General features: G+C 42.0%; 2 protein-coding genes across 13 annotated transcripts in view; one reads left to right on the top strand and one right to left on the bottom strand.

The window, feature by feature from the left end:
• ibtk (inhibitor of Bruton agammaglobulinemia tyrosine kinase) overlaps positions 1–14,527 on the bottom strand; it is a 20,716-nt gene extending 6,189 nt beyond the window's left edge. Inside the window, exons 1-25 of one of the 2 annotated variants that reach the window (XM_079344187.1) lie at positions 14,311–14,527; positions 12,653–13,557; positions 12,346–12,442; positions 11,645–11,769; positions 10,226–10,336; positions 8,158–8,328; positions 7,915–8,032; positions 7,418–7,598; positions 6,670–6,793; positions 6,158–6,335; positions 5,540–5,693; positions 4,761–5,145; positions 4,357–4,613; positions 4,168–4,254; positions 3,992–4,074; positions 3,835–3,872; positions 3,642–3,738; positions 3,445–3,546; positions 2,477–2,594; positions 2,157–2,217; positions 1,308–1,438; positions 1,003–1,115; positions 748–893; positions 479–597; positions 135–233 (exon numbers count right to left, since the gene is read on the bottom strand). In XM_079344187.1, coding sequence (XP_079200313.1) covers positions 135–233; positions 479–597; positions 748–893; positions 1,003–1,115; positions 1,308–1,438; positions 2,157–2,217; positions 2,477–2,594; positions 3,445–3,546; positions 3,642–3,738; positions 3,835–3,872; positions 3,992–4,074; positions 4,168–4,254; positions 4,357–4,613; positions 4,761–5,145; positions 5,540–5,693; positions 6,158–6,335; positions 6,670–6,793; positions 7,418–7,598; positions 7,915–8,032; positions 8,158–8,328; positions 10,226–10,336; positions 11,645–11,769; positions 12,346–12,442; positions 12,653–12,976 — 3,419 coding nt within the window. In that variant the 5' untranslated portion in view covers positions 12,977–13,557; positions 14,311–14,527. The other variant, XM_079344188.1, reaches the window with a different exon arrangement.
• Positions 13,564–22,319, top strand: tpbg (trophoblast glycoprotein). 11 transcript variants are annotated; one of them, XR_013779107.1, is made up of 5 exons: positions 14,381–14,448; positions 19,437–19,547; positions 19,728–19,857; positions 20,153–20,207; positions 21,898–22,319. XR_013779107.1 is itself a non-coding variant. In XM_079344191.1 (2 exons), exons 1-2 carry the CDS (start codon positions 14,158–14,160, stop codon positions 17,914–17,916), a joined length of 600 nt encoding a protein of 199 aa, XP_079200317.1. In that variant the 5' UTR covers positions 13,565–14,157; the 3' UTR covers positions 17,917–18,569. The 11 variants fall into 11 exon arrangements, 2 of the variants coding, with proteins under 2 accessions (XP_079200317.1, XP_079200316.1); XR_013779108.1 differs by having other exon boundaries at positions 20,078–20,207; positions 21,946–22,319; XR_013779109.1 differs by having other exon boundaries at positions 20,078–20,207.

Raw genomic sequence — 22,319 nt, 5'->3', positions numbered from 1 at the left:
CTTTTTAACTTGGAAAAGGAACAAAAAAGGACACTTTACGAATGGACTAAACGTTTATGTTATTCTGAAGCAGTCAACCATGTGTTTCCTGAATAATCTTCTCAGATTTAATCAATATGGATCATGTTCGCTACCTTCCAGGGCTTTTGGGAGTCGCTCTGGGGGTCTGCAGGGAGCTGGCCTCCATGTCCATGATAGTTCTCAGATCCAGGACTGGGGGTGGACGAGCAGGACTACAGATTGTAATAACACAGTCACACATACAGCTCAGTGTTGATAACATTTCTCATCCCCCTCGACTGTTGTTAATGTAAGACTTCATCTGGTGTGAGAGCAAAACTGCTTCTATGGAGAGGAAAAACAACTTGACTTCCTCTATTTGAATGTTGTGCAGAATATTTAGAGGCACGGCAAACCACCAGCTAGTGAGAGTAAAAAAGGATTCATCTATAAACGTAAGAGTCATTCCTCCTCTTACCAGGGTAAGACCTTGGGGAAGGTTTGTGGAGTAGAGGTGGGGGGAGTTGGGAGGCAGTCGCTCATGGAGGTCGGGGTGCTGGGTGGGGTCTTCAGCCTCTGACTGAGAGTCTTCTCATCCTGTACATTTAGTTATGTATTTATTTGTATGATAGTCATCCATTCAGAGTACTAGATATAATACATGTGTAACATATGGTGCTGCATGGAAAACAGACAGATGATTACTCAAATCACTGCATCTTATTGTTGTCGGTGTCAGACATTAACCTCAGTTCTGTCGTGGAAGACGGGTGACTGCATGTCCCTGGGACTGCCCACCCCCATGTAGCTGCCTTCAGAGTCGGATGTGAGCAGCTCCTGCAGGGACTCTGTTGAGTTAGCCTTTCCGGACTTCACCAGACACTGGGAGACCACTGAGAGGAAACACAATTTGAAAGCTAAAAATGATATATCACCTAAAGGATGTACATATGTGATATTGTTTAAAGAAGTTTAAAGCCCTCCTCCATCTGGTCAGTTTACCTGCAGCAGGGGGGCTTTGAATGATATCAGAGAGAGTGTAGCCCCCTGAACTGTCAGAGCGTCGCCTTGGTTTCTTTTTAGCCTTCATCTTGGCCTTCTTCAACAGAATGTCCCTGGTGGCGAGGTCATGCATTACAACCATTAGCAGGTATTTATTTCAAGTACAACCTTTAATATGTTTAAGTGTGAGTGTCGTGGATCGAAGTTAAACCTGTCAGCATGTCCTCATTTAAACGACCTTGTGATCTGTACTCGCACGAGAACTACCCTGTCAGTAAACATCCCTGCTGAACACGTTTGTTTACCTGCAGGAGTGATCCACTTCCACTGATTCGGATTTGGGGCTGAAAGCAGAGTCCAAGTGTTCATCCTCATACATACTGAGGTCTGGGGCGTCAGGATATGGAGTGATAATCCTCTTTTGCATTGCTGGGATCTGGAGAAAAAAAAAGAAAAAGAAAAAAAAGTACATATATAAATTCGATTGACGTTCAATTCTTGGGGTCACGATTCGATTCAGAACCTTAATTTCGATTCAAAACGATTCTGGATTCATGATTCAAAGTCTATTTTTAAATGAGTACGCACTTCAGGATCTACTCCAGTCATCTTTGAGACTGGCTGATTTTCTTTTATCTTTGTCATTCTACTAAGTGAAAACTCTAGCTTTAGCAGTTAGCAGGAAGGGACTGACTATTCTATTTAAAAATCTCACAAGATAAGAATCTGAATATTTTCCCCACCTTTAATAAACATTAATAAATTGTCTGACAAATCTAACCAGAAGTTGTAGAAACTGATTTGTTACATGACGCATCACTTGCTCTAATATCGACAAACAGAAGTTCACCCTCTTAAAGTTTTCGGCTGTACAAGAACCAGAAATAGTCAAAGGATATGACAAAAGTTGCTGCATTGACCCACCAGTTACATAAGGATCATAAACGACAGTAAGATTAGTCACTCAGTCAAAGTCAGCTCTTGGATTTGAAGATTAAAAAATGTCTAGAATCAACTGAACCAACTACTTAAAACACAGATTTATAAATATTTCTTTTTACGTTAAATGAGACCATAAAAAAAAGGACTAAACTCTACATTTGAAGTCGTAGAAAGAAGTATGCAGTTCAGGACATCGATACAGGGTGACTCACCATCCTCTTGTAGGCTGTAGAAAGCTCCACGAGCACTTCATCACTAAGAATATCCAGCGCTCTGAGGGCAACACAAAACAAAGGGACAAACAGACGGACAGAAAGACAGGAGAGAAGTTTGTTTGCAGTTCTCTACTGCGGGGAAAAGTACTTCAAGATTTCAACGTCCAACACTTCACTGTATACATACTGTCTCACCTTTCATGCACCAGTGAGACTCTCAATGTGAACCGCTCACTTCAAAGCGCCATGAGTAATGATAGTGAACAAAATAAAGGCTGAAATGTTCAACAGCTGGTGAAGTTCATTATAAGCCTTACTTTGACTCCAGGAGGGCGGCCATGTTGAGCACAATGAACTGCAGGCAGGAGAGTTTAAGCTGCTCTGCGTTGTACATCGCAGCGAACTCCAGCAGCTCTGCAGCGTTCTTCAGCGTCACTGAGAAGAAACGCCTCATTAAACATCAAACGAAGCACTTACATCCAAAATACTTTCAAAAACAATTGAAAATTGATCTGTATTAACACATTTAGTTCGACATGAAATCGGTTCAAAACAGCTGCTTTTTACTTTACTCTCACGTATAAAGTATCTTTATTGACAATTCTAAAATAATCAAATGAAATCTCACTGACCCTCTGAGGGACAGTATTCTGTACGTAGCTGTAATCATAATGTGTTTAAAACACTGTCACGCCAGAATTGCATTAAGTTACAAGGTAAAAAAACAGGTTTGCCGATTTTCCGCTCATTCAAGTCAAGTAACGGTCATGTTTAATTAGAGCCGACAGCCCTTGAGTGCATATCTTCTGGAAATAAGTAGCAGTTCAAACAGTAAATGGACTTGAGCTTGTACAGAGTTTTCTTTCCTTCTGACACCCAGCAACCTCTGATGGCAGAAGTTGCTATGTACTAAAACCATCAGAAGTAACTAATCCCAGTCATACCCATTCATAAACCGGGAATAATTCGGGGATAAGCGTCTTGCTCAAGGAGGCCTCAAACATGTTGCTGCAGGAGCTGGGATTCAAACCCTCGACCTTCTGGTTTAGAGACAACGTGCCACTCGCCCTTTTGAGTTTGCACAAACCTCGTCTCATGTGGTCCGTGACTAAATCCCAGCTCATGAACGAATTGCGTTATCTGATTGTAATAATTTGAATCAAACTAATTTGTATTCCTCATGTGACATGAATGTAGCTTTCTGTCAGGATTAAAGGAGCAGAAAGAGACAGAGACTAATTAAAGGACAGTGTTTACACAGAGGGAGAAAATACAAACAACATACAGTTCTCAGTGATGACGACTTCGCACATCTCCTTCAGCCGTGTGATGAGCAGCTGGTCAGCCACAACCAACACATTACAGACAAACTCCACATTCAGGGACTCTGCAGGGCAAAGAAAAAAAACTATTAATATGAGCCTTTTATGTTGGGACAAACCTCTCCAAAGTCATAAGTCATTATCAAACTTTAAAAGCTACCTTTAATGGAGGGAGATTCATCTGTGTAAATGTACTCAAGGATGACCTGCAGGATCTCTGAGCTAGTAGGCATCTCCAGGGCAGAACAGGATGTGGCCTTTTGGAAAAAAACAAACAAACAAAAAAAAACATTATAATCAGCACCAGTCCCTGTTAGTGCATTTATACAGTACGAATTAAAAAACTGGCATACCTCAATCCAGGGGTTTCCAAGCATACTGTTAAAGTATTCTATAAACACAGATTGAAAACAAAGTTAAAACCTTTGAGACACACTTTGCCATATCAGAACTGTCAACCATCCAATCAGAGGTGATTTTTCACGCTAAATAGAAACTACCACGTCTTACCGAGTCTTGCGCAGAGGACGCTTTTGTGACACGGAAACTCCTTCCCATCTTCAGATTTCAGAGTGACGTCACAAAGATAGGAGCTGGACGGACACAAACGGACAGATGCATCAGAAAATCCACATCCTCTTGTCAAACATATTTTAGATCTATGGCTTCCACTATTATATACACACCACTTTTTCTGGTAGAATTTCGGTTTGTTTCCAGTTTTCTTGTTAATAACGTTGATTTTTCCATTTTCATATTTGACTCCGTCCAGTCTATAAAGGAATAAAATATGGATGCTCAACAGGACATAAAGCAAAGACCAGATCAAATGTTGCCTCAGGGTTTATTGTGCAATCCGTCTCTCTCTCTCTTACCGTGCAGACAGGCTTCCCAGGCCGAGCTTTTTTGCTACACCCTGTAAGGATTTCACAGGATTGGCCCCTCCCTCGTTGGCTCCGTGTTTGTCACCTTTGCCTCCTTTCCCCTTCTTTCCAGGCTTGGCACACTTGTTTTTTGCCTTGTCACCATTGCCTTTGGACGCAGGAGGAAGAGAGCGATATACCTCCAGGGCTGAGCGACCTGTCAGGCCCAAGTCCTGCAGGCTGCTGATAAGCCTCTCCTGCTCTGAGTCCTGGCAATAGCAAAGTATGGTCAACATCAAATCACCAAAGATGACTCAGAGGTTTAAAGGTTGTTCCAACTTACTCATGTTGCTCAGAGATAGTACATTAAATGAAAGTATGTTTCTAAATGATACAAGCTTTCTCCTTTTCCTCACCTGATTCTGCCCATTTGAGGCCACTGAGACTCTGGGCCGGGCTCCATGCACCAGCAGCTCACAGGAGTCGGTGTAAATGAAGTGCAGTGCGTGCTCCAACATGTCTACTGGGATCTTCTCAAAAATGAGTAGATCGCAGCCCACTGCGTCTTCGCTCTTCCTCACTTCTCCATCAGGCTCCTCGTCAACCCCGCCATGCTCAGACATGAACTGCTTCCGGAAGAACTCGGACTTCATGGAAAGGATGTACTTGTGGGCCGGGAAAGTGCGATCACCTGCCTGAAGGGTCACATCATGGATGCTGTCCATTTCGTCGGCCTCATCCAGAAGGCTCCGGAAGTGTTGAGAGAAGGATGACGGAGAAACCATGGGAATCTCGAACAAGCTAAACGAAAGCAAGATGGTGGGCGTCATGATCAAATCATTCAAAAGAACTATTTAAAAAAAGATCAAGATGGGTGCGCTGGTGGCACAGTGACAGTGCGCGCGCTCCCATGTATCGAGGCTACAGTCCTCACACAGGCGGCCCGGGTTCAGGTCCAACCTGTGGCTTCTTTCCCACATGTCGTTTCCCTCTCTATTTCCCTGATTTCTCTGTTCACTGCCCTTAATCTCTATTAAAGGCAAAAATAAATCTTAAAAAAAAAAAAAAAAAAAAAAAAAAAAAAAAGATCAAGATCACAAACAAAAGCTAATTTTGCCAAATGTCTAATAAATGCACGCCAGTGGACAAGGTCACACATTCTATTCCTTTCTTTTCTACTGGGGCTGTCGACTACCTGGTTTTCGGGTCGGACTGAAGCACTCCATAATTTCTGCCTTTAGAGTCCATGGTGATGCTGACGGCTCTGTGGACAAACGGGAGTTTCTCCAGGCGGATTCGCTCGTATACTGTCCCGGCGTCTGAGTGACCACAGACCTCCACGCTGACCTCTGGAAGATTAAAAGAAGCATGTTGTTCAGAATTCAATTCACTTACTCCGTGATATTGTCCTCCTCTCAATTCTTATCCTGGTTCACCTGCTTGGTATTTATTAGACCAACAAATAACATTACATAAATAAGTCTATTTTTTTTTTTTAAATCCATGCGTCACTGTGATGGATTTCTGTTTGTTTTGTTTTCTCATACGTCTTTTTTTTTGTTGCTTTCAGAATGGTTTTCTCTAAAGGTGATTAAACGCCTTGACATGTGGCACATCTTTTAGAAGGCTGCCATATAAATAAACTTAAACTTACTAACGTTTCATTTTCAAAATTGACTAAAGCTAATGTTCAGTATCTGAATGCGTTCAGCGACACAATAAAATAAGTCAACACATGCCCCATAATACATTAAACAACTGTTACAAAACGTCGACTTTATGATTCAATGTACCGTGGACCTAAATTGCTCACCTTTCTTCTCCTCGTACTTCTTGTATTCTCCAGCCCACACGCCACTGAAGCCCTCCCCCTCCTGAGTCACAAACATCATGCTGTTCTTACTGAGCGCTATGTCTGACATGAACACCTGACGCCCATACGCCCACCGGCACTGTCTCACCGAGCTGCTGCAGGAGCGCCAGCAAAACACCTGACAGATAGGGAAACGGAGGAGGGAGGAGATTTAAGGAAAAAGTTACAAACACAAGTCTTAGTCACCTTTTCCATGTGAAGGACCCCGTATAGGTTTTGAATTGCATAACCGTTTACTTATACCATAGGTTAGATAACTGGAAAAAAAAAGCTGGGTCGAGAATACAGCAACGTTTTATATTCTTTGTGCTTACACTTATGCAAACATGGAGGCAGTGACATTTAACTACACTTTTCTTCTTTATTATAATTCATTTAATAACAAACGAATGCTTGACCCCTCAAGGAGTAAAAAGCCTTTTTTTTTTCTCTTTAATAATTTCTGCACTTACCCTGCCAGCTTCGTCCAAAGCTAGGATGGACACCTTTTCTCCTCCGCCCTCGTTCAGGATCTGTGGAACCACACGGTGGTCCAGACTCCCACCACTGACCAGAACCTTCCTGATGTTCAGCTGCCTGAAAAACAAAAACACCGAATGAGTGAACAGAGTCAAGGATAACAGGCCATGTGTAATAAACGTTATCAGTGTGTCTATCTGTGGAAGAATTAGTTGAAGATGCTCCTTTATTTGTCACTTGTGCTTTCTTTGACGTCTGCAGTAATGCGATGTGAAGCAACGCTATTGCACTTTGCAAATCTAAGAGATGAAATTTTTTTTTTTTTTTTTTTTTTTTATTAATCAGTTTGGTCGACCATTTCCTGCCTGTGACTATTCAACACAGGTCTCCTTTGAATATCTTGGGTAACGCAGAGGAGACAGAACCTCTACTGTTACACATATCAATCCAGCCATCACGAAGAGTACATTACAAAACCGTCTTTAAGTTTCCCTGTCCCATGTGACTCTGTATCACAACATGCAGTCTCTTGATAACATTAACAAAATACTTTCCAAAACATTGAAATGAATGTAGGCTGTGTATTTAGTAGCTTTGTGCGTGAGATGCATCATATTTATATCACAGACCGTGTCAGAGCTACTGTAGTCTGTCCTTTTTCTAAAAAGAGAATTAAGTAAAGGGTCAGTTCAGACACTTCCACAGTGTCATAGTTGGTTTAAGTTCTCCCGTCTCTTTCACCTGGAAGCCAATTTCTTGCACTGGTAATCAGCTAACAGGTAGACGTCCCCCTTCTCAGTCACAACCACCGTTGCTCCATCACTAGCTGCAGCCATCGCTATGGTAACATCCTTGTGGTGCAGGGCTGATACCTGCCGAGGGGCCGTCACACATTTCTCTCCATTTGGATCCAACAGGTAACCTGGAGATGTTCATACAAATACAGGAGGGGTTTCTGATCAGCAGTGAGTGCTTAATACTGGATTTTTGCTGAAAAGATACAAAGAAGAAATCACGAAATAGCCTTCTGTGTTATCGACCTCTAGTATGTCGGAGGCTGTTCCCACCGCACATTACATCTTTGCTACAGAAGAAAATAAACATTTTCTACCATTACACCATGAAAGAAAGGTTATTAGTTATGTTGACTGGAAACGTTATCTTCATATTTTACACATAACTCAACCAGAAAAGAACAAGTATATGTGCTTTTTCTGTCCTTCTCTGTCGAGTCTTACCCAGCTGGCCTCCATTGAGTCCCATTGTGTAGACAGCCTCCCTGGTCCACAGCACCGTGTGGAATCGTCCTGCAGCCACTCCAATCACTGTCCTCCCTTTCAGCGTCTTGGAGAACACCTACATTCACAGCAAAGTCATTTTATAGAAAATTTAAGATGTTTCAGGTTGACATTGTAAGCGGAATTTTTTTTCAACATGATAGTCAGCCCTTTCCGTTTATCCACTCTAGGTCAAGTTTTTACCTGTTTAGGGACATGTGCTGATGCGGGAGGAGGAGCCAGGCCCAGCTGGTGAAAGCTGTTGAGGCCAAAGGTGTAAACATAACCTTCTTCGGTCAGCACCACTGTGTGGTCTTTAGCTGCAGCCACCTGGGAGCAGTGGTGAGACATCAGGCCTTCCACCATCCGAGGAACCTGGGAGCAGAGTGAGAAGGGAAGGATATGAAAATGAAAGAAGATTTCAGCTTTCCTCGACTTTAACTTTTAAATGAAAAAAGAAAAAAAAAAAAGAATTGGTTTCATGTAACAAAGTAAATCCGGAGGTATTTGTGATTAATGCACAAAGTTTCTAAAGATGACTAAACATTTCTATACTTTTACAGTTATTTATAAGGTCAGTATCGAAACATGAAGGTGGGGGATTTTGTACATTTAAATTCTCCATCTGAACGAAAAAAAAAAATCAACCCGTTTAAGAAGTGTGATAATGAGACTGACGGTTTGAAGTTGGTGCTTACATGATTTAGGAACAATCACATTCACACTGAAATTTGGGACACTAGGACCTGATGACTGAAATACATTAATAGAGCCACATTTTCACCTCACAGTTCCACGAGTGAATATTGTCTTCAGTTTGAAGTCTACATACAAAAGTATAGCAGCTCGTGTTCTGACTAGAACTAGGAAAAGGGGCCACATTACTCCTGTATTGGTTTCTCTTCACTGGCTCCCTATAAAATCTAGAATAGAATTTAAAATCCTTCTTCTCACCTACAAAGCTCTAAAAGGTCAGGCACCATCCTATCTTAAAGAGTTAATTGTACCATACTACCCATCGAGAACATTACGCTCCCAGAATGCAGGCCTGCTCATGGTACCTACAGTTTCTAAATGCACTATGGGAGGTAGAGCCTTCAGTTATCAGGCGCTGCTCCTCTGGAATCGTCTACCAGTCGGGGAGGCAGACACACTATGTACTTTTAAGAATAGACTTAAAACTTTTCTTTTCAACAAATCTTATAGTTAGGGCTGGCTTAGGTATAATAATTCTTTATTGAAAGACTCAAGGTCCATTGAAAAACACACAGCAACACACAAACATACAGCAACACACAGGTTAAAAAATAGGTAGAAGACATTTGTACCAATGCTTCCACAAATGTGACTGGTATTGTGCTGAGACGAGGATTTGTTAACAACATTATGATAACATTTTTTTAATCATTCAGGCGGCAGATAAATTTGTACATGAGATTTCTCAACAGAGCTTGGAGCGTGCTGACTCCTACATTACAAAACATTTCCCTGGCACTGTCCCATCTTGGTTTTTTAAGCAATATACGCATGACATCATTATAGGCAACCTGGAGCTTCTGGATGCTCGCCTACTTAAACCTGACCCATATATATATATATATATATATATAGACTGTAAATATATCAGATATCGATAATAATAATTAATAATAAAATATAGACCAACTCATAGTTATGCTGCTATAGGCCTAGACTACCAGGGGGACTGGCACCAGGAACTCTTACAGTATCTCTCTCTCCCTGCTTTCATATTTAGCCATAAGTAAGGTCCTTTACCTGCTTTTTGTAAACATAACAATGAGCATGGTCTGTTTACCTGCTCTTTTGTTAATGTTAACAGACAAACAGTAAGGTCCTTTACCTGCTTTTGTAAAGTGTCTCGAGATAACGCCTGTTATGAATTGACGCTATACAAATAAAGATTGATTGATTGATTGATTGATATCTTACTACTGCTTGTCACTATCTCTAAATTTTTCTGGGAGCTCCTGAGCTCCCTTAGGTTCCTCAGGACTATTGGTGAGGATGGGCTGTTCCCCCCCACCCCTTTTTACCATCCTACCCTTCTTTCTGCATCTTATCCCATCTCCCCCGTCCCATTTTCAAGTCCAGCACAGTTTAGCAGACGGCTGTTCCAGACAAAGAGTAAGGTCCTCTACCTGCTTTTTGTAAAGTGTCTCGAGATAACACCTGTTATGAATTGACGCTATACAAATAAAGATTGATTGATTGATTTTTTCCAGACTTCAAAATTCCCTTTCTAAAGTCTCACCAGATAAGTCTGCTCATCTCCGTGGCCGAGTCGCCCTCCCTGTCCGTGCCCGCAGGTGAAGACCTGGCCTTTCTGTGACAGGAACACAGAGTGGAATTTACAGAGGACCACCTGGAAGGAGGAGAATAAACAGGAGAATTAAAAATAACCATGTCTGTTTCTGCTTTACATCAAATACTTTACAACCTATTTGGAGAAGAAAAAGCCCATGTTTGTGCAGGTTAGGGCTTTTGTCATGATAATTTTGACCTCATAGCATGAGGCTGTGATGCGTCTCTTTCCATGAACCTCGGCCAAGACCTCTTGTAGTGATAGTAAAACACTAAACCAATAAAAGGCCCGGGCACAAGTGGAAAAGCAAACATCATTACTAATACATTGCCCCCCCTCAAGCTTTCAATAGAGCCCAGGGATGTTTCCCAAAGTATCTCATTGATGTGGACATTCACACACATGCACACACACTACTCCAGTTCATTTAATTAAAAACATGTCATTGTGGAATTAATATTTAACCTCTGGCACCTGCTGGATTGGGCCAGGTAGACAAAGACTATACGCAGTGCCACTGGGTCATTGTGTGGTCATGAAATCAGATCCATCTGTCCCCCACTAGGCTTTATGAAATGACTCTGCATGACAGGTTCTGCAAGGGGGGAAAACCACCTCAAACCCAAGTTTTCTCCTGTAAACACCACAGTCAGGTTAGAACCTTTGAACAAGCACACACGCTGCTTTCAAATGCCAGGTCTTTACAATACATTAAAATGACGGCATTTCTAACGCTGTCATTCACTATTACTTAATCAACCACAAATAGCACCTGGTGTGTACTCACACACCACTGGGGGCAGGTGCACCGGTGCCAGGAGCTATATTAATCACACTAAGAGCATTCACATGACAAACGCATGAAATAGAAGCCATGCTGGCAAAGCATGTCTCATAGTGCAACCATGCACGCAGCAGCTCCACAATATTATTATACAGGGGAAGAAAAAGGCTTCTATCCACTCAGTCGAACCTCATCACTGAAGGATCCCCCTCCTCCCTGACAAGTAGAAGCAAAGGCTTCCTAAAAGGACCAGCATCAGTACTGCTGGGGTTTGTATCTCTAAACACTTTTATTTCTTTTTTAAATGCTGACTGAGCATCAAGCGACGGTTGTGTAATGCACTCCTGGGAGGGGGTTGTTTTGCCGGTTTCCTCAGGTGGCGTGGCTTATTCGGACTTCCCCAGTGCATTCGCCTTTTTTTCTTCTTTTATGCGACACACGTCGACACACAGAGGTGTGCTTTAGGTCATTGTGCTTTGTGTGACACATTTGTGTTGGGTTTAAGGGGAGAGGGAAGCCTCCATGCGGTCGGAAAACACTTCCCTGTCCCTCAGAGAACTATGTTACATCACACTGTTGCCTACCTGCTTGATGTAAACTCCCGTCCTGGCAAACACATCCACAAGCTCAGGGTGCTGTCTGCTCTCCTGATTGCCATGACCCAGACTGAAATTAGTATTGTTTCCCCACGTGTATACTTCTGTCGGGTCTTTAATGAGGATGAAAACACAATTAAAAGCATAGACAAAACACTGCGTTCTACCTGAGCTGGTTCTAACTACTGGTCCCTTCTACCACTATGAGAAGGCAAGTCATTTGAAGAACAATCAACAACAAGGCAATCCAGAGGGTTTTACATAGCACGTACAGGGCCTTAATAAAGAAGGAAAGGATCAGATAAAAACAGTTTAAAAAAAAAAAAAAAAAAAAAAAAAAAAAGAGATGCAGTTACTGCAGCCGTGTAAATCTTTTGGACAGACTCTATTTTTTTTTATTTAAAATAGGAGAGATCACACTAGTTAAAACGACACAAAAGATCCCTGGATACCACAGGGATCCTCAAATCCCCGGCCTGTAAGTGTGAAGTGCTTCATTAGCTTGAATGAGTCATATCGCTCATTAGCCTTGCGACAAAAACAAAGTCGTGCCATTTAGGTATAAGAAAAGTCGCAAACATTTCAGCACAAGCTGAATCCTCTCTTAGTCTGACAACGGAGGTTTTCTTTGGAAGGGCAGCTGGAGCGTTCACCTTTTTAATGTATGGATAAATATTGTCATACTGTACCACTGTCTTTGAAGAGAACATGTGAAGGCCGGTCCTTCATCGTAAGGTCCATGACGGAGAGTCCTTCCTTGTCCTGAGTGGAAAGTAGCCCGCCATGCTGAAACGAAAATAAATCAATAAATACCAAAACGTAAGTGATTCAAGAAGACACTAACTTTTGAAAGAAATGAAACAAGTTTTAACTTTATTCTGGAACACTATGATTTTCCATGTTAATTATTTAACACATTTTGTAACATAGCATTTCACTGAGAACACCTTGAAGTGCTGGACGCACATTTTCAGGTAATCCGAGTTAAAAACCTACCTTGACCAGCGATATGAGACAGTGGATCTGTCCATAGAAAGCACTGCGATGCAGAGCTGTCCAGCCAGATTCCTTATCCTTCACCATCAGGTCAGCGTTCTTACTCTCCAGCAACCACTCCAGTACGGCCTTCTTTCCCAGTGAAGCTGCCATGTGCAGGGCAGTGCGACCAAAGTGATCCCGCAGGCTGGCCGCATTGTGGCAGTATGAAGTCAGGAACGCCCGCAGCTGCCCCTCAGAGCCCCCCGTCAGTGCAGCTACAACCTCTTCTGCGTGCTCCTGCGAGCGGCATCTTGAAGTGCACTCTGCCGGTGCCAGATTCATCCTGACCTCTACCAAATCGTCACAGTGAACCCTCCACCCTTTAATGTTACAAAGTCCTTACAACAGCCAGCCACCCACAGCCGCAAACAAACTTAAAAAAACACCACAATGTGCAGTGACAAAAAGAAAAACAGTAAATACAAGGTTTCACTGTCACAGAGCTGCTCTCCAAGAAGAAAATAAAATGTGTCAACAAAAGGTTGAGATGGTTTGGAGTGCTAGAATTGTGCTTGTGTTGAGGTTCCACTGCACCCTAGCGACCCCAGAGCCTTTCTGTGGCTTGTTTCAGTCCACCATCTCAACCAAGGCTGGGTCACAAACTAAGGTGCTCTTAGCGTTCAATGGCATCATGAATTCAATAAATAGAAAACTTCTTGTGCGTTTCATACAAAGATTTACACATTAATGTTTGCAAAAATATATCCTCTTCTAAATACTTTTAATTTACAAAAGGCAACTTTACCGGCAACCCTCTGGCCTTCTAGCCCAGCAGTCGAACCATCAAAACCTGAGGGGAAAGGCCCCCTTTCCCCCCAAAACTCTCTGTCTCCTTTTCAAAACTCCATAATTGTAGAGTGCACCTGAGGAAGACAGATCACAGTGAGTTATCACTCTATTAAATATCAGCCAGCATTCACACTCTGCAACCCTCAACATGCATGCGGGTGCTGTAGGAGTGAAATGAGATCCAAAACTTCAGAGGTCAAAGGTCAGAACAAGTTTGGCACGATAATAAGCAGCAGAGGTCAGCTCTATTGGTAGCTTGACAACTATTTGACTGGGCAGATAAGATTTAAACAAATACATTTTCACTTTGCATGTGTGTGTGGTGCCATCACAGGGATCAAAACGTCTCCTGAATTACATGATTATATAACAAGCTAAGTTAGCAGAGAACCATAGCTTCTTAGTTTACTATTTGGCTATACCCCAATTCCAGCTCACAAGTAATCTTACGTTAGAAAACAGGGCTGCCAATAAGGAGCCTGTATGTATATCAGAACAATGTTACTGATCATCCTTCCCCACACGTCAAACATCTTGCAAACTTACTTGCAAAATGTGCAAAACGTAGGGCTACTCCGCTAAAGTGTTAGCTAAGAGGTAGGATAACGTTATACACCAACAAGTTTTTTTTTTTTTAATTATTATTATTTGCAGGCTGAGACCTGGAGAAGAAAATGAGCTATCAAGGCAGAGGTAAGAAGAGGGGGGAAACGTTTTACCTTTACATATCTTGTTATAGCTAGTTAGCTTAGCATTAGCCTGACTGACACATCATCGACAGCTGACGTTGGTTAAGCTTTTTAAATAAAAGCCGTTTGTCGTCTTACCTTCCGTTAGATAAAGAAACTCCACGTCATGGAGAAAGTTGCATCAACAACGTACATCCAGTGTGTCATTACTACTGTCTGCTTCTGGCTCGAGTGCAAATGTTGACAGGACTGGCAGCTTGAAACCCTGCAGGTTAGGTAAAACACCCTCTAGTGTTGAGACTTCTGATTGGTCGAGAGGTGAACATCGCAATAGTTTATTGGTTTATTTTTGTGGGTTTGTTAGTGGGCTGTTGCTGTACCGATGATGTCATTGAAAAAACGTTTACTTTTTTTAATTGTCATTCTGGGATTGATATTATATGATTATAATATAATAATGATCTATTATCATAATTCACATTTTGGCTTTAATTCAAGTGTTACTCAAATAATTTTGTAAGACACCAACATCTTTTTTTTCTTTGTTACAAAAAGTCTTTTTTTAGTGTATGACAAATAATAATAGCCAACAAAAATTCACCTACCCTGTAAACATATCAAACTTGGCTTTAAGTGTTAGCTTATTGTTTGATCCCGGTTCCATGAAGCAATTGTCACACTGACCAATGCCAAGAATAGGATGGGGTCAGAGCAGGGTAAAGCTAGGATTACACTGAGATCTTCTCAGTGGCTTCCAAATATGAGATATTGATGAGCATGCCCTCCCTGACAAGTCATGCATGAACACATCCAAAGTTCAGTTTTCAGCAATATTATCCTGCATAATCCAGCAGGCAATTTGTCCACTCATCATGTGTTGAAAGGATATTGAAAAAAATCATATATTAGGAGAAAAAAAGCAAACAGACCATTCCCTCGTTTAAAAACAATGTCATGTTACTGAACCACGCATCAATCCATATGAAGCCTAATAAAGCTTTGCTTTCTATATTGAATAAGTTCATGCAAATTGATTAAATCTAGCAGAAAAATGTGTCAGGTCATTCTAAACATATCAGTTTTGACCATTTGCTCCAACACATGGATCAACAGAATGTGTTTGGATAAAGATAACATTTAAGAAGTCTTGTGTCCTAAATATTTATAGAGGCTATATTTTAACATTGTGTGCTTTTATAAGCTAAGTAAAATCATCTTTTTGGAAAAATAAAAAAGTCATATGTGAAATGGTTAAACATAAATGTATAAATCCCCCCCCCCACCAAAAAAAAAGAAAAGAAAATACAAAAAACATTGTTTAATCTGTTTGTTTAAATTGTCTGTTTACATGGAAACATAATAGTCCAAACCACAACTTATTAAAGAAAACATAAAGGCACCTGGATCCAAAAAATGAAGAATCATCTTTGATTTGCTCTCTGTCTAAGTTTGTAGTTTTGATGGGTCTGGATCATGTTAAATAAAAAGATCTCATCCAAAAAAATGGCATCTTTACATCCCTGAATATAGGACAAAATAAATAGCATTAAAATATGGCTTCACTGATTAGACTGCATCACTGAATAAATTGTTGGATGTTTCCTTCACCTGATTTCTCTCAGCCTTAGAGTTGTGCATGTAGGTCTATCAGATGGGTGCTCGAATCTTAAGGATTGTGTCTTAATGTATTTTCCCTACTTAATTGTCTTTAGGCATGAAGGCTAAAGATATTTTAATAGCCTACAACAATTCCATCTTTAAATGTGCATTTGGTCTCTTAGCTTTGAGTTGCAAATAAATCATCTCCAAATGAGTATAATCATTGACTACTTTGAAATTTAGACCACCTCATTTTACAGTTACATAGGTTGTAGATTGCTCAGGACGTCATTTGAAGCTCCATCGCAGACCCTCAGAGGTCCCTCCAGGACCCCCAAGCACATGTCATTACAAACCGAGATGCAATTTTCACAAGATAATTGACAGTGACTTCAAGATTAACACTAAAGAAAAACAATACAGTATCCCGAGTAAAACATTTGATTTCACATCTGAATAAACCTGTATGAGTGTTCAGTGCACCTCCCCCTTTTCTCCGAAAATGGTTTGCTCCCACCTTCTATCGCTGTACACAGTGCTGCTCTGTTTAGTCTCTTCCTCCATAGTCCCGCCGCGCACGAGAGCCAGGAGCTGGAAGTAGCCTACGTACAAGGCAGTGTCTGGAGACACGTAACGTTTTCTGCCTCTGAAATGGTCGTAAGTTGTTTGCTGTAGTTACATCTGCTTCGCACTTTTTGCCTTTTAAAAGCACCGATTGGCTTTTCATGCAGTCTGAGGTTGAGAACAAACGAAGAGGATTGCCCTAGAAGTTTACGAGCGTCCTTTATCGCCAAGGAAATGTAGACTTACCCTAAACCAGGATGGTTTGGGGGTAGTTATGTGGAGTTTGAATAGGAACTCGGGGCAGTTTTCGAAAGGAGAAAAAGAGGGATAAACAGTTGAAAAAAAAACTTTCCCCTGGTAGAAGAAGGAGACGGTGACTGGTTCGTGTGGCTGAAGAACAATCTTTACGCACAGTCTGCCACAGACAGACTTGTAAAATCCAAGATGCGCCTGGTGAGCACATCATGCGGATGTAACCGCGGAGAAAACAGAGGGAGAACGGTGCATTTTGGAATGATTTATTTGCTGTTCCTGTGTGTCATATTGACCTGTCACGCTTGTCCAGACAAGTGTTTGTGCGTTTCACAAACTGTGAAATGCCAAAACCAGGACTTGAATGCCGTTCCGCATTCTTTACCAAACAACACCAAAGTTCTGTTCGTCACAGGAAACGACATTTCCGGTATTAGTGTGGACTCTTTTCCAATCCGCCTGGAATTGTTAACAGATCTCTACCTTAGTGGGAATGAGATTGAGTCTGTGGATGTTAAGGCATTTGAAAACTTGCCAAACCTTGTGCGGCTGGACCTCAGCAATAACAACATTCTGAACTTCAGTGAAAGAGCTTTCCCCAGTGATAACAAAGTGCAAGTCTTGAACCTCAGTAGTACTTTTCACAATCATACCTTCATGGAAGACTTTCTAGGCTTCCTACAGGGTGGAAACCTCCATCAGCTGACCGTCATGGACTTGTCCAACAATGACCTTGTGATTCTGCCAGATGACATATTCTCCAACCTCTCCCACCTGGTCAACCTCAGCCTGCAGAACAGCTCCATGATCTCCATTCCAAATGGGACGCTGAAGGTGCCGTTACTTCATGACCTTGACCTGAGGGACAATAGCCTGAGGAACCTTCCCACCACCACCCTGGCACAGTTCGACCACAAGCCTGGACTCCGCATCCAACTGGCGGGGAACCCCTGGCAATGCAACTGTTTCATCGAAGACATGCTGTTATGGCTCAAAAACGCCACTGAGATCGTGGACAGGCAGGACCTGACCTGTGCAGACCCCGAGGCCCTCAGACGCCGGCACCTCCTGCAGCTAGAGCCGTCACAGCTTAAGTGTTTGGGTGACATGGAGGGCGTCCTGGAGACTTCGTATGTTTTTCTGGGCCTGGTTCTGGCTCTTATTGGCGTCATATTTCTGCTGGTTCTCTACCTGAACAGAAAAGGTATCAAGCGTTGGATATACAACATTCGGGACGCTTGTAGGGACCATATGGAGGGTTACCATTACAGGTACGAGATAAACTCTGACCCCCGTTTGGCTAACCTGAGCATCAATTCAGATGTGTGAGAAATGGTGGGACAGTGTCATCGACCTCACAGTGAGATATCAAATGACTTGGACTGTTAAGATTTGCATGAAAGTCTTCCTCCCCTTCCCCCTTTTCCCCTTTGATGCTATACAGATTTGACATCTGTCATGATTCCTTATTATCCCCCCCCTTACTTCACAACCTCCATTCAACCACTGCCGCATGTCTTATAAAAGTACCTGGCAGCTGTGTGTCAACTGCGTGTCTTCCGTGTTGCATTGCATGGACAATGAATTCTGGTAAAGGGTTGCTGTTGTTTGGGAACAGCTGCAAAGAGTGATATGTTCTATTTTTACTTTTCCTAAAGGATAAACGGACGAAGTTAGATGACTTTGTAAAAGAATACCTGTCGAAGACAACACTCCCAGCTGTTCATTGCATCCTTGTCATTATGCCTCTGCTGCAGAGAAATGCTATACTGCTTGTTTATGAGTTTGTTCTTTTTAATATGTGAGTTGTGATATAAAGTACCGGTATGCCCTTTTTGAATGTTTATAGTGCACAATGCACATTGCATAGGTTTTTTTTTTCTTTTTCTTTTTTTTCTTCTCGGAAATACTAGATAGATGTGATTGCTCTTTTTTTTCTGTGAAGATATTCAGCTAAATAAAAAGCCTCTGGATTGCTGGCATCTCTCTCGACTGAAGACCTTTAATCCTGTAAGTGAGGAATGTGATCCACAGGCTTTTGTGGAGGAGGTACTCATTTATGAGGCAGCACCACAGCTATCATGTGAACAACATTAAATCAAAAAAAATGTATGAGGGATCAGCGCCTAAACAAATCTCAGTAGTTTCAGTTTAGTGTGTTTTATTCAGTAGGAAATGAAGTCAAATTGAGAAGTTGAATAAAGGACATTCAGTCTGAATATAAATGAGCATCCATCTGCGGGTCTTAAGGTGATGAGAGGAGCCAACAGTTATCTTCCATCCAATTTGCTTCCTGCTGTGGATCTGATAAAAAATCCTTTGGCTCTGCAGTGAATTACCTAAAATAAGGTCTGTGAGCTGCAGTCAGTGGACTCTTTTGACAGCCAATGGTCGCGAGAACACACTAAATGCCTTTCAAAATATTCCAGCTGCAAAAACGTAAGTAATGGTATTTCCTGGCACATGCTAATGAAGTCAAACTGAGCCCCTTTATTCACTTGGGGCACACAGAGGTTTTATGGAAATGAGCTCAAGCTGCATTGCTTTCTACATAACCCTGTTAAGAGGAAAGTGACATTCATAGAAAAAGTGTTTTTTCATTAGTGTTTTCTTCCCAACTGCTACATTTCATGCTGTCCAGCATAATATGGTAAATAATTAATGTATGGCTTTCCTTTTTGAAGAGTAGCATGCATGTTGCTGTCGAGCTGTCTGTATTAATGAGCGTGTTTTTGTGTCTGCACACAGGAACGACTGTGAACCTCCTTGGCCTGTTGAAGAGCACTCAGAGATAATAATTTCCCTCTTCCTTCATCTCTCACTCTTTTCACTATCTCACACACACTCAGCATCTCTAACAACTGGCCCCACATAGCCTGCAGCTACATGCCATTTGTAGTAGCACAGCATGGCTTGTGCACAGATTTCCATCACGGTAGCAACGACTGTGTGTCATTATGGTGTATTTATGGATTGCAGTATGAAATTAAGTCATTTTTTGCCATCAGCTGCTGCTGTAATTCTGATCTCTGGATGTGTCTGATGACTCTCATTTGGTCGGAGAGCGTGCTGTGTAACACTGTCTGTCTGGTCTGGTGCTCCTGTCTGGTGTTAATCTGAATGTCTCCTAACAAACACAGCAGCCACGCTACTCTCTCGGAGGTAGAAGACGTGTCATCACACCTTTGATTCACACGTTCAGCCTGGAGATGTCTTTGTTAAGGAGACAGATGTTCTGAAGCAGGATGCTAATCTTGGAGATAATCAGGGGTGTGTAAAGTTGTGCAGTCACTAATACAGTATGCTGCATCTTATAATTGTCTTAATGCCTTTTGGCCTCTATTGTGATGATTACACCTTCCTTTTTGGATCTGACGTCCTCCTGAATGTAATTTTGCAGGTTGATTTCAAGCTGCTTAAACAATCCAAAGCCCGATGGTTGTTAGTTACAGAAGCTTGTTTCCTCACTCGGACTTTGTAATTGTTGCAGGTTCATTTTGAAAATGGATGGTCTCACTTCACACACAATTCCCCAAAGTGAAGCTTCTTTACCTCTCTGTCCCAGGAGGGCCACACAGGTGTGGGCTGCTTCTAACCTAATGTTTCCACAGAGACTGCCTGTGAGTATTCCTCCTCCTCCTCCTCCTTCTCCTGCTCACACACTCTGCAGATTCATTTTAACAAGTGATTTTGCACCAGCCACGCCTCAAGCTACGCTTGGCGGAGCAGGTGTAATTACAGCGAGGAAACAAAAAAAAAAAAAGGAAAGGAAAAAGCCAGCGATGGAGTGAATGGTTGAAAGGGAAGAAGAATGAAACAGATGAGTTTGGAAAGTGCTCTGTTCTATTAGCACGGTAACACCTTCTCTGGCTGGCTCAGTGGCCCCTTTGTGCTTGTTAACACAAGTCTCAAAACAGCTTAGATGTCTAAATAGCAGGCCATTGACTTAAGGTGTCAACTGAGATTCAGAGAGGCAGTGGCAGGGCTCGGGCTGCTCCCTGGACTCTCTCAGTTATCTGTTAGAATCAACGCCTAAAGCTTATTTCCTGACAGGAGAAGGACTATATACTGAAGCCAGAATATTATGTGAAGCAAAGTTTTTTTTTTCATGGGCTTGACTCCAATCTAAGAAGTAGGGTAAAAAAAGGTTAGTCTTCATTTAGTACAAACTTGTTTGCCCAATTTGAGACGTTAGCTACTATGATGCTTCTGTGGTCAACAGTGTGAGGCAATTAAGGTAGGTATCCTGCAGAGGAAAAAAACTTGTCCTTGGGCTGCTGTCTTTCCGCTGAAGATCCACATGGTAAAACTCTGCCTGTGGAAATAGCACATGAACAAGAAAGGCTCTTCAACTCTGGTTGATCCCCTCTTTAATTCAGTAACCCACATTTCGGAAAACTCCTTTTATCTCAGGCAAGTGTCCAAATCACTGTCCATCCGGCAGAGCATGGCTGCAGCCAATTATGCTGCAATCTTTCATGTAATCTGTATCTTTTAACTGCACATGGGAGACTTTTGTTCTCTGTCTTTAGCCTTCCGGACAGCGGGTGAACAAGGCCTGAGGGAGAAGAGCTGTCGTCAAAATGAGAACAAAAGTCTCACTTGTTGCTTTTCCATTTTGTGCAGCCCTCAGGGAGGTATAGTATATTTAAAACAAAAGCATATTATTAAACATGATAAAAACACAAACAAGTCACAAACTAGACGGAGAAGCACTCTAGAACCAGGGTTACAAAAAAACAGTTAGAACCAGTAAAAAAAAAAACAGGAAACAAGCCAACAACTGGGCACACAAGCACTGGTGGCAACTGAATTTTAAAATATATATTTGCTGTATTGAAAGGGAATCACTTATAATGATTGGAGAGAATAAATAATCAACATGGTTTTTGTTTTAGTTCTCCTTATATTTAGAAGAACAAAATAATAACCCTGGTACTGTGGAAAACAAAAGAAGCCAGAACCCTGGCCGCTCTATTTATTCGACCATTTATCTCTCCACACATGAACACTGTTCCCTGCTAGCGACCATGTTTTTGAGCCCTCTTTAATATGCCAGTGCACCTTTGCAGTGTGGAGAGACAGACTGGCAGGTTATTAGATCGCCAGAGTGCCATAATTACATTCAGCACACCACACTGGTCTGCTGCTTCACAACACCTGGCATGTTGCCCCAGCCACTGACCTTTCTCTAGGAAAAAAAAAAAAATCTGGCCATGTAAATGGCAGTCACACAGGGCATGCTTTGTAGACTAAAATTATAATGACAATTTTTTTTTTCTTTTTCTTTTTTTTCTAATATATCAACAGAAATTCAGTCAATCTCTCTGATGTAGCACCTTTGCTCCTGTTCTTAAGGAGGACAGGGCTCTGCTGCAGACCTGGACTTCTTGCTTGAAAACCCCCTCAACCGTCACCTCTGCAACCTCCCACCACAGGACATGCCTCTACTCCTCTTAATGTGGATTTATGACACCGCACCGGGCTTGTTTATGAAAGCCTGCCTCCTGTTGAGCCATGTCGGCCTTAATGAACAAGCAGCCTCGTAAACGAAGACGGATCTGAGCTGACAGCGCTGTGGCCTCTCGGAGCGAGCTCGGCATCTGCCACACGTGCTTGAGGGACAGAAGCAGGGAAGTGCAGAGATAGGGCAAACCCAAGATGTCTGGTGGCTTTTCTTGCTTATATTGTACAATGATGCTACCTAATAAAGAACATGTTAAAAGTCAAAA

The sequence above is a fragment of the Symphodus melops genome, assembly GCF_947650265.1.
Source record: "Symphodus melops genome assembly, chromosome: 5".
Classification (NCBI taxonomy): Eukaryota; Metazoa; Chordata; class Actinopteri; order Labriformes; family Labridae; genus Symphodus; species Symphodus melops.
This window is presented reverse-complemented; position numbering and strand designations above follow the sequence as displayed.